This window comes from Lissotriton vulgaris, unplaced genomic scaffold (genome assembly GCF_964263255.1).
Source record: "Lissotriton vulgaris unplaced genomic scaffold, aLisVul1.2 SCAFFOLD_658, whole genome shotgun sequence".
NCBI classification, from domain to species: Eukaryota; Metazoa; Chordata; class Amphibia; order Caudata; family Salamandridae; genus Lissotriton; species Lissotriton vulgaris.
This window is the reverse complement of record NW_028242497.1, coordinates 282667-294973: the sequence shown is the minus strand read 5'-3', so window position 1 is coordinate 294973 and position 12307 is coordinate 282667. Positions and strand designations below refer to the sequence as shown.

General features: G+C 49.0%; 1 protein-coding gene across 1 annotated transcript; it reads left to right on the top strand.

The window, feature by feature from the left end:
• Positions 1 to 4515: 4515 nt before the first annotated feature.
• GBX2 (gastrulation brain homeobox 2) lies at positions 4516 to 11637 on the top strand. Its single transcript, XM_086948325.1, has 2 exons — positions 4516 to 5859; positions 10707 to 11637. The coding sequence occupies exons 1-2, from the start codon at positions 5382 to 5384 to the stop codon at positions 11216 to 11218; spliced, it is 990 nt and encodes a 329-aa protein (XP_086804451.1). The 5' UTR covers positions 4516 to 5381; the 3' UTR covers positions 11219 to 11637.
• The last annotated feature ends 670 nt before the right edge of the window (positions 11638 to 12307 follow it).

The following is a 12307-nucleotide window of genomic DNA, read 5'->3' as shown; positions in this document are numbered from 1 at the left end:
ATATATACAGGAATATATATATACAGGATATATATATATATAATGAATATATATATATATATATATATAATGAATATATATATATATATATATATATATATATATATATATATATATATATATATATAATGAATATATATATATATATATATATATATATAATGAATATATATATATATATATATATATATACACAGGAACCAAGGTATTTTACCCAGAACTGGGAGACACAATAACTCCTTTAACTCTGACTGATAGACTGCTAGTTCCGGGTCACCCAGTCTGCGCCAAAAGGTTAGTGGCCTAAATCCAATCTCGTCCGCAATTGGTCTAATTCTAGATCCAGGGGTCGGAGGGTGAGAGGGGTGCTAGCGGGTCGGCCTAAAAACTGCCTCATAAAATTGTTCTCTATTTTGCTCAGTCTACCAGAGGGACAATGACCCCATAGTTCCGACCCATACATTCACGGGCCCCTTGATTGCATTTTGTAGATCTCCGCTTTATGCCCAGCTGGTTTGTGGGAGGAGTTTCTATACATTTTTGCAAGTCCCCCGCAGTCTGTGCAAGCTTAAGGCTTGCTTTGGCCAGTTGCGGGCCCCACTCAAAAGTTTCTGTTACAGTGACAACTAAATAGTCAAAAACTGACACCCTCTCACGCAAGGTACCATTTAGGCGGGGATTAGGACGGGATGTGTTAGCTGGGTTGAAGACCATGAATTTGGTCTTCTTTGCGTTAATCTCCACCCCCCTATTTTTACAAAAAATAGCTAAGCTATCAAGGACTCTCTGGATGCCTATGGGCAACTTTTATAATAACAGCGTGTCATTCGCAAACATCATTGCTGGTACCTTACTCCGTGCTAGCTTTGGGGCATCATTATCCTTTACCTCAATAAGTAGGGCAACCAGGGCCTTTAATAAATAAGCAGAACAGGGTAGGTGCGAGCATGTACCCTTGCCTTACTCCTCTATTAACTGGGAAACGGGAAGTTAGTTGACCACATTTCCCATACCTCACTTGGGCAAAGTTGCCCTCATGCAGTCTCATAAGCACACTCAAGAGGTGGGGGGATCCCAGGTCACTAAGTACATCCCACAATTGAGCTCTGAGGACCAAATCTAAGGCCGTCTTCAGATCTCCAAATATTAAGTAGAGACTGCCACCCTCTACTGACACCTTTTCCAGTATAGGAGTTGGAGTCTAAATATTTGGTTGATAGTGGAGATGTTTTTTCAGAATCTGGCTTGATATGGGCTCAGGATTTCATGCTCCTCCATCCACATGTGAAGGCGATCAAGGAGTACACATGCAAACAATCTCTGGCTAACATCGATCATACTGATCGGCCTATAGAAAATTTCTGCCCCAGCCAAGGTTTCAGAGAACGCCATACCTCTCATAATAGCAGTAAATATTGTCCATAGGTAGGGTCCCTATATTTTTGGCTCTGCCCGAAAGAGATCCCCCAGTAGCTTGTCCAATCCCGGTGCTTTGCCGAGAGGAAGCTTTCTTATAGCGTTTAAAATTTCTGTCAGAGTGATCTCGGGGACCTCTTCATGAATGATCCCTAAGGATATTGTGGATGTTTCACCATTTGGGCCAGCACCTTCCTCTGTCGCGTATAGAGTCTGAAAGTGTGTCTTCCATACAACTGCTGCAATGTTTGGCTCTATGGCTGACTTCCCTTCACTACTGCCTGTACTGACTATTGACCAGAATGCCTTCATGTCTTGGTTAGATAGGGCAGTTTTGAGGGTATCCCATCTATCCAATTCCCAGCTCTTCTTTGCTGGTTGGATGTTGCCTCTGTAAAGCACCCTCGTTTGTTTAGTTAAGGACCTGTCCTTGACTTTGATGGCCTCTAGCAGAGCTTGCTTAGCCTTTTGGCAAGTGTCATTGAACCATGATTGTTTGGCCCCTTTTCTCGCCTTGGAGGATACATTGGGATAAAATATATTGGCCAAATTGGATGTCAATTCTGCATGCAACGCCGCTATTCTATCAGTATTTGAAAAAATGCCCACTGTGGTAGCAGCCTTCCCGTTTCTGATAAGGATGGGATAATTAATGAGCATAGTGTGGCCAGCTTGTCGGATGACTGCTGGATTACCCCCTACGTTATTCTTCTTCTATTGTTTGAAAGTGTTAATCTCCTATCTAAGGAGGTACCGCCAACCATAGCATTTTCAATGTCCGGCAACTCCAACTCCATGGTCAAGGCGTTGTGATTGCTGTCATGTCGCGGCAGGCCAGCAAAATCAACCCTTTCCCATAACCTGGTCTCCACTAAAATATAGTCCAGCAGGGAGGATTGGCCTATTCTGATGAAGGTTAACTTCCCTGGTGTATCTGATTTGGTACGGCCATTACACGCTCTCAGGGAGTGGGTCAGTGTGACTGAGTTGATCTGGAGTGCCAGCAGGGTCCAAGCCTTAGCATTTTCATTGTGTTGCGTTTCTGTATTTTTTTCATGCATCTTTTTACTCTTGCATAGTGCATACTTTGAGTCATGCCAGGTGCTTCTGAGGGGTTTTGATTGAGAGCTCTGAGGCGGAGGCGGAAGGCAAATCAAAGTGCCCGTCAGTGGGTTGGCCTCACTGCAGAGCTCACAGAACAATGGTCGTGCATTCCAGTTGCAACTGAAATTCTTTGTAAATGTGTGTGCAGGGGGTACACAGATTTTGTTCAAAACAAGGAAAGAGTGTAAAAAGACTCAGTAGTACAACCAGAGCAGGGAAAAGATAGGTATACAACACCAATTGGGTTTGTATGGGGGTACACAGATGTCAAAATATTTACAACTCAAAAGCAAAACGAAATTAAGTGCTTAAATGTGAGTGAGTGCAATGTATGTTTGGAGGTTGTGGAGTGAGGAAGCTGCAAGGAATTGCATTCAGGGGAGATTGAAAAGAGGATGCTGAAGAGAAAAGAGAGGTGGTTGAAGATTTGTAGATGGAGGAGATGTGCTGAGAAAAAGGGCATACATATCTAACAAAAAGCACAGATAAATGAAGACCAATACTCCTTCCACATGCCTCAATAATATTTAATTCACAAACTCACAATTTGAGAATTGAAACATTTCCAATGTTAATTTATAAGAAATCATTGTTGTTGTTCATTTATCTTAAAAAGCTAACAACCCTTGACAAAGCCAATCATACTGACAGGTTTTAGGTGTATGTCAGTTGTTGTGCTATATATCTGGATACAATAACATCTCAGAGAGAAACCAAAAAACTGGTCAGGTGGCACACAATATGGGAATCACAGAAATGTATTTTACATGTGCCCCTTTAGAGAGCCCCCACTTTTTTCATCCCACTTAAAGACCTGTCACCACAGATTTTTTTATGATTGATTGCAGCCAGCAGCTGCGGGTGCTTCCCGGAGCCTGGTTAGAGCATTTTCTTCCAAAGTTGATGCTGAATGCAGTGCAATACACTGGGAAAGCACACAGGGCCTGAAGTAGTTGTGCTGTACAAATTGAGCATTACAGTAACTGTTGAATGTATTAATGCAGTAAGATATGGGGAATATTTGAATGTGTTCAATATTTCAAGACTATACTTTCCCACTGCTTGATAAACCTTGCATTCTCACTAAATTACCTTGCTTTAAAATGCATCATTTGCCAATCCTTTTTCAATTTTTTCCTCGGGAGGACGACTCACCATGGATCCCACCTTTGTCAAATTAAGATTGCTTGCTTCCCTTCCTACATAAAAGTCATACCCAATGTATACGACCCGCCACTTTCCAATGTCACCAGCTGCCACTGTAAATAGCGTGTTACTCAATGTGAATCGGCATGTTGTGTGTATGGCATGCAGTTGTGTCATGTATAGTAGTTATAAGCAAACGTATTCATCCAGAACTAGGATACGAGGGGTTAAATTGAGGCGCTGAGGTATAAACTATTTTGTAAAGTCGATCTAACATGCATTTTATGAAATATTAAGCTTTGTGTCTTCCTCTCAGACACGCAAACAGTACAAGGTTAATAACATGGAATTTGATCTTTGCTCTATAGTAATAAATGTGAGAATGTGTCTATTAGCACTCTTACGCCGAATAACTTGTTATTGTGGCACAGGTATACATATATATGGTATGCATATATAAACGAGTATTGAAAGCGTGCTATAGTTTTGTGTGCATATAGAGAACAGTTTACCATTCAGACACATAATGTTCAAGTGTGATCAAATTACTAGTCTCAGATATAATATTGTTCAGCTGTAAGTGTGTGTCCATGCGTGTGTGTTATTAATAATTGTCAACAGTACACACATTCTTTCTTCTCATTTAATTTGTATCTTCTCCCCTCGGGGAGGAGGTGGGGGCTTCTGCCGTGGTTCCGCCCGCCCTCATTACACATGTACCTCCCTTCTCACGCTGGCCAATAGGAGCGCGCGCAGAGGGGCTCCCGTGTGGCAGGAAAAGATCTGAAAACTGTCAAAATGTGATTGCAAAAAAAGGAGCGCGATTCTGACGCGCTGCAAGAAGAGAGTGCACGCCGCCTGTCCTAGTGCCTGCACACAGGGACGGCCGGGAGCCCGTACACCGACTGAGCAGAGAATCCTAGACAGAGGAGGCTGAGAGGGAGGGCAGCGACAGCCTGCACACACACAAACTGACCATTCACTGCCTGTGCACGGAGGAGGCTGGGAGCACGGACCTCTCGCACACAGAGGAAGAGCAGTGACAAGCTGAGCGCTAAGTGCTGCACGCGGAGGCTGAGAAGGAGCCAGGGATACAGGCGAGACTGAAGCAGGGAGACATCGACTGCCTGTACGAGTTCACAAAAAGAAGAGGCACTGCCTGCTCCCAAGACTTGGAAGGAATTCTGTCTGCGCTGAGGGGTTGCTGCCGGGGGCTTTAAGAAGTGAAGATCGCTGCCTGCCCTCAGTGGTCGAGGGACGTCTCTGCCTCCACAGACGGTTCAAAGGAGAGCCCTGCCTGCATAGGAGCGAGGGGACACCGCCGCCTGCTCCTAGGGGCAGAGGTGCCTGCCTGCACGGGCAGAGAGCAGTGACTAGTGCCTGAGAACAGGAGCCCGAGAGGCTCGGGGCAGATAGGAGCAGCGATCCCTGTGGCCACAGCAGGCACCTGGAGAAAGAAGAAGGCAGGGAAACTCGCGAAGCCGTCCAGCCTGCTGCACTGCTCCCCAGCACTCTCCCCGTGGAGCCCCCGCCTGCGACGCGAGCCACAGCACCCTGCTGCACCTGCCCTGCTTCAGACACTCTCTCGATGCCTCCTGTGACCCTCGCCTGACTGCTGCCTGCGCTCCTGCCCCCGATGCTCCGCCGCAGAGGCTGAAGCAACGGTCCCGCCTGTCTCCGGTTGTTCTCCGAGCTCCCCTCGCCCCGGGCCCCCTATGAGTGCAGCCTTCCCCCCTCCCCTGACGATGATGCATCGCCCCCTTGGAAGCAGCTCTGCCTTCAGCATAGACTCTCTCATAGGGAGCCCCCCGCAGCACAGCCCCGGGCACTTCGTCTACACCGGGTACCCCATGTTCATGCCCTACCGGCCGGTGGTGCTGCCCCCGCCACCTCCACCCCCACCCAGCCTGCCCCAGTCCGGACACCCGCACCACCAGATGCCCAGCCTGGCGGCCGGCTTCTGCTCCAGCCTGGCGCAGGGCATGGCGCTCACCTCCACCCTCATGGCCTCCCTGCCCGGAGGCTTCCCCGGCTCCCAGCAGCACCAGGAGGCGCTGCGCAAGTTCGGCTCCCAGAGCCTGCAGGGGGCCCTAGACCGGGCCGAAGCAATGCAGAGCGACGGCGAGGAGGGCAAGACCTACCTGGGCAAGGAAAGCTCCATGCTGGCCTTCAGCTCCGCCGAGGCGGCCCTTGGTAAGTAAGAGAGACCTTCTAAACGTGTGATCCTCAACAACGGCTAACAGGGTCCTGGCTAGGGGGGGAGGGGGGGGGTGCACAACACTGAGCAATGTGACTGTCAACATCACAAAGGGTCTCCTGAATTCAGAAAGAGTCGCCTGCCCTCCCTGGCCCACAAATAATACCCCTGTACGTGTTTATGTCGGGTATCACACACATGCACTCCTCAGCATAACATCCAAGGGGCGTCCCGGGCACGTGAGCACTCTCAATGACTGCCTGTTTACATCAGATATGTAACTTTTAATGTGTATCCCAGTGCCAATTCCGTCTTCTGACTCAGGGTGGGGAGGGTCCGGTCATGTGCACATTCCAATTAGGTTTTGTAACGTGTCCCCCAACAACAGGTTCCAAGAGTCTCGAGATACCTGGGGGGGAGGGGGGGGGGGGGGGGGGGGTCATGTCAATCTACTCCGCAGCACCACGGAGCACGAGTCCCAAGGTTTCGGGGTATCCGGTACTGTGCATGTTCTTTCAGAGATACACGTGTGCTCCTGTGCAGCACATTGGCGGGGTCTCCGTGTACAAGTGGGCTCCTGTATTCAGGGAGTCTCCAGTACTGTGCATGTGTATGACAGATTCTGCACCTCTACATCTTGTAACACGTGTCTCCTAACTTCAAGAGGAGTATCGGGCTCGGCGCATGTCATTACATACACACGTGTGCGTCTCGGCATCACACGGGGAGGGTCTCCCGTATTCAGGGAGGCTCCAGTACTGTGCATATATATGCCAGATTCTGCATAATGTAACACGGATCTCCTAACTTCACGAGTCTCGGGCACTGTGCATGTTCATTACATACACACGCGTGTGCCTCGACATCACATTTGAAGAGTCTCTTGTATTCAGGGGAGTTCCTAGTACTGTGCATGTGTATGCCATATGCCTCTGCCTCATGTAACACGAATCTCCTAACTTCACGAGTCTCGGGCACTGTGCATGTTGATGACAGTTATACACGTGTGCGCCTCGGCATCACATGGGAAGAGTCTCCTATATTCAGGGAGTCCCCAGTACTGTGCATGTGTATACCATATGCTGCACCTCTGCATCATGTAACACGGATCTCCTAACTTCGCGAGGAGTCTCCAGCACAGTGCATGTCCATGAGGCATACACGTGTGCTCCTCTGCATCACATCGGACGAGTCTCCAGTACACAAGCTGTCTCCTGAGTTCAGGGGAGTCTCCAGCACGTGGCATGTGCATGCCAGGTACTGCGCGGGGAGTGTTTTAAGGAGCCCCCGGGCCCCAGACGGAGCCTGCTCTGCGCACAAACAGGGGGTAATACCGACTGTCATTTGAATAGAACTCGCGATTCCAAACAGACCCATATAGAGACAGGTGTATCTTTATTTCCCTTGCATCCTCCTGACTCCAGACACACAGCGATCCAATGCTGGGGGTGTGTGTCCCCCAATAAGTTACCAGGAGGTACTGAGCATTTTATCAGGAACCAAACAACGCCGACTTTCTACAGGGCAGCACACGGTGATAGGAGCCCTTACTCGGGATGCGCACCCCAGCAGGCGATGAAGGGGGTGGGATGTGTTCTAGATCACACTGTAGAAGAACTCGGCCTTTCTAGAGTGCTGTCCACGGTGGCAGACGTCCCTGCAGGGTTACATACCTCCGAGTTGGAGATAAGGGGGACAGGGCGCTGTGGGTGACTATCTGGTACACCGTACCCATCTCAGAGTGTCTTGCACCCAGCAGACGGACCACGGGTAGACCCCGGAGTAGTGAGATCTGGAGAATAGTGGGTTCCAGATCCCGCCTTAGGGCAGTCCGGTCTTTCGAAATTGCAGCCCAGGGGGCAGGCGCCCCTGCAAGGGCACACACACAGAGGGGGTGGTGTGGTGTGATACGGAGAGCAGTGAGTTCTGGAGCATACTCTGGGACAGCCAACGTCGGATATTAAATCATATTCCACAGCGTTGTTGGCAGCGCGGTGTCTCAGTATTAGTGCACGTATTGTATAATCACACAGTTGCTGCCCTGGCTGCGGCCTGATGCTGGACATGACACCCTCGGACTGTGATTTATGATTGATTTGAGGTGCATCTTCCCTCGAACATAAGAGGTGACCGTTGTATGCAGCAGTGGGTTAGTGGGTTACATAGTGCTGTGCATGTGTCTGCGCCTGCCGAGAATAGGCGCTACACCCCACGGTCCACCTGTGAGGTGGCGGGGGCTCCTCCTCTCCAGGGAGAACGCGATACTGCGAACACCCGGGCGCGACAGGGGCAGCAGCGAAATGTTTGCAAGACTCCCTTTGTGCTAAAAAAAACCTTTAAAAGACGCATTTTCGGACACAACTAAAAAGGCACTAGTTGTGGGGGTCATAAACTATAGGGAAAGAAAAGAGGCGTTATACCCAGATCAGCTGAACTTAAATAGATTTCATTTCACATTGGGGTAAATGATAGCGCTTAGAAAAGTGCCCCGTAGCCCTTTGTTTGAATGGCACTCGCAATCAATTTCCAAAGAATAAGGCTTTTCGATTGTTTTTGTACGTGACAAACCTGTCCCAAGCGCCACGAACTATAAACGCAAAATAAGAAAGTTTTGAAATGCCGCCTGATGCGTCTCAAGGACGTCTAAGTCAGCCCGGCTCGCACTAAGAAACCAGCTTATTGTTGGCAGGGGTCTAGTTTCCCGGGAAGCACGCATTTCGCTATTTCCATATTTCCAATGACCGCAAAAATTTTAGCCGGGCAGTATGTTGCAGATGCAAAAATATGTCACTGACAGTGGCGGTTCCATTTCCACGATTAACACCCCACAAAGCAAAAAGTTGAAAGAAAAAGTGCGGCTTCTAAAATGCAGCGCTCTGCCTGTAGCAATAGGGCCTCAGAACACCAACCAATCAGGCATAATGGAAAAATGGGCATCCCAGATCAGACTGAATTGCACCCAGAGAGAGAATGCGCTACGAAGCCAAAACAATGCTAGTTAGCGCTATAGTCAAGTCAAGTCAAGTCAAAGGATTTATATAGCGCACTACATACCCAGAGGGTCTCAAGGCGCTTATGGAGGGGTGGGGAATTACTTGTCAAATATCCACGTTTTAAGTTGCTTTCTGAATGCGAATAATCGATTACTTCCACACCTAGAAATATGTTATCCTTTCCTATCTCTCTGTACTACGAGCATTCCACTGGTATTTTTGGAAGTAAATAAAAGTCCCAGGCAGCGATTCTTTCTACATAAGCAAAGATAGATTAAATTGTCGCACACGAATTCATGTGGCGAGCCCCCAAATTGCCCTGCAATGGGTGCCTCGCGCATAGCGAATACTTGGCAAACGCTAATGTACACCGTGAGCTCAGAGTTGTACAGACATCTGGCCGTGTCTCACTGCAACACGTCACTGCTGTCAAACATCTGGAATGTTCTAAACTGTGGGCGTGCTTCGCTTCCGTTTTACAGATGTTAAATTCACGCAGGCGTTAAAGGGCGGCTATAACAGGATACTTCGATTTACGAAGATTATCTTCTTATTAATATGAATAGCATTGATTAGTTGTTTGCTTCTACCCTCGGGCATATCCGTGTGCATACACAGACACGTATATGTCACGGTAAACGTACACTGTACACACACATTCTTGTTTTTCAACTAGCGCTAAATACTGGAAGACGAAGAACGCTCAATTGTGTCTGCACACGAATCTATATATGAGCGCACTTACAGCTGTTTGGCTCGCAATGTATCTACACAATGTATCTATGTATGTACACACTTATATGCAAATGCACACACATATGCATACAACACGAGCATCTCCTATCTGTATTTGCTTATGAGGCTAAATATGTGGCTATAGATTTAAGGGCGAACATATATAGTTAGCACTACATCTATATAAATATATAGACTATAGACGCCACACATATTAATATAAATTATATATCAGTATGCAAACGCAGATATGTATGTGAATATTTTTAATGTATATAATTACATGCATTTGAAGACATAGATACATTTTATTATATAAATATGTTTATTCGTCTAACATGACATGTCACTGCCGCTGCACATGTTAACATAGCTGAAGTGTGTCTATCTAGGAGAAATAATACGCACTTATATGTGTTATGTGTGTGTGTGTATATATATATGTGTGTATATATATTTATACATATATATTTCTATATGCACATATATCTATTTTCAAATGTATGCGATGTGCTATTTCCTCATCGGGGCTGTCTGTCTGCGTCTCTGTACATAGTTATGTTTTGCGGTGAAAGAGTAAACTCTTGTAGCGCCATACTTTGAACTGTAGCGCCTCTAAGCACTCCTAGGTAAAGCGAATCGCACTGAATTTCTGGGTTTAATGCCAATCTAATAACTCCCAATGTTGGTAGAAAAGAATCCGAGGCACTCAAAGATGCATCGACTCGCCTCAATGTTGGGGAAGTTGTGCAGATGGGACTAGAACCAGCTCTCCCCTTACACTCTCCAGTGTAGTCTAGTTACTAGATCACATTTTCCTCAGCCAGAAGAGCACGGTTTCTGGGGGTGCCAAGTTAGCCCCTTTGCTTCTGGTCCACATTAGGTGGCCCCTCAACAACATCCTCAGTTTTACAATCCTCAACTGAGCCCCTAAACCACAGATTGCTGTTCCCCAGCCCGTAGCTCTTAAACTATGTATTCGATGCCACAGACGTGAACTAAGTCACTGCCCGTTCGTTACCTTCCCTTATACTTGAGAGTGAATCGCCCGTGTTTAATAATGGCCGCTGCTGATGTGCACTATCACTCTAACCATCTGTCTGTTTTCACTCCAGGAGTCTCCAGGGGGCACCAGGCCAAGGAGGACCTCAAATCAGATGATGACCCCAAAGGTCGAGAGGAAGTCTTTTCCATGGACAGCGAGCTGGACTACAGCTCGGACGACACCCTGCCATGCCAGCCCTCGCAGAAGGACGACGAGCCTGGGCCCGAGGAGGCCCCACCGGGGACCGGGCCCCCCTCCTCCGGCGGGGGTAAGAACCGGAGGCGGCGGACTGCCTTCACCTCGGAGCAGCTCCTGGAACTAGAGAAAGAATTCCACTGCAAGAAATACCTCTCCCTGACGGAGCGCTCCCAGATCGCCCACGCCCTCAAGCTCAGCGAGGTACAGGTTAAGATCTGGTTCCAGAACCGCCGGGCCAAGTGGAAGAGGGTCAAGGCGGGAAACGCAAACTCCAAGACCGGGGAGCCCTCTCGTAACCCCAAAATCGTGGTGCCCATTCCCGTGCACGTCAGCAGGTTCGCCATCCGGAGCCAGCACCAGCAGCTGGAGCAGGCCCGGCCATGAGGGGGCCTAGCAGGGACCCCCGTGAACAGTCGCAGCATGCCCTAGGGGGGCCCCGACGCTTCACACCCATGGACTACTGGAGCAGGCCTGAGAAGGGCCCATCCCCTCACTCCCGTGCACGGCTGGGGCAGTGAGGCCCGAGAGGGGCCAGCAGCCCTCACAGCCCAGTAACAGCGGAGACAGTCCTGGTGCAGAGGGTCCCCTCATCCCCACATCCATGAGCAGTTAGAGCTAACCCTGAAAACCCAAAGCACCACACTCCATCAGCAGCCGTGGCAGGCCAGGCACTAAGGGAGACCCTAAAGTGCACCCCATCTGCAACACGCCAGGCACGAAGGGAGCCCGCCACATACTCTGCAACTGCACCAGGTCAGGCACTATGGCCCTCTCCCCCTCCCACCACCACCTCAGCTACAACAGGTCAGGCACTAAGAAAGACCCCCCCCCCCCCACACACTCAACACCCAGACCCCCCCCCCCCCCCCCCGCACACACACACTCAACACCCCAGTGACAGCTGGAGTCGGTCAGATATTAAGGAAGACCCCAATCTTACACCTCCTCAACAACAGGGGCTGCACAAATACTGGGGAGGGGGGCCCTCATATCCGCATGAACAGTAGACAGAAAGACTGGCCTTTGGGGGTCTCCTAATGATCCCAGCTCCCCGTACATCGAGGGAACAGTCAGACATGATCAGTCCCGCGCAAAAAAACTCAAGGCCCCTGAGATATTCTGACCACGGGCGCATCCCTGTGCCAGAGCGGCCCAAGAAACCCGTCGACGGCTGTGGCTGGCAGGGCGCCCACCCAACCCATCACACCCCTGCCCACAGTATACTTTTCCGTTCACAATAAGTGTGGTTGGCACAAAACTGTTACTTCCCAGAACTTTGAAACCTACAAAATTACTTTTAATTGACCCCTGATTTGAGGACTATATCGATCCCTATTACTCCCTACACTCCGTATCGCTGCTCAACAAGCTAAAACCCCAAACGTGTGGCGTGAGGTCCCCTAAATCCCCACACCTCGTTTGCTGCTCAACAAACTGTACCCCAACACGTGGAACGCGTGCGGGGCAAAGAGC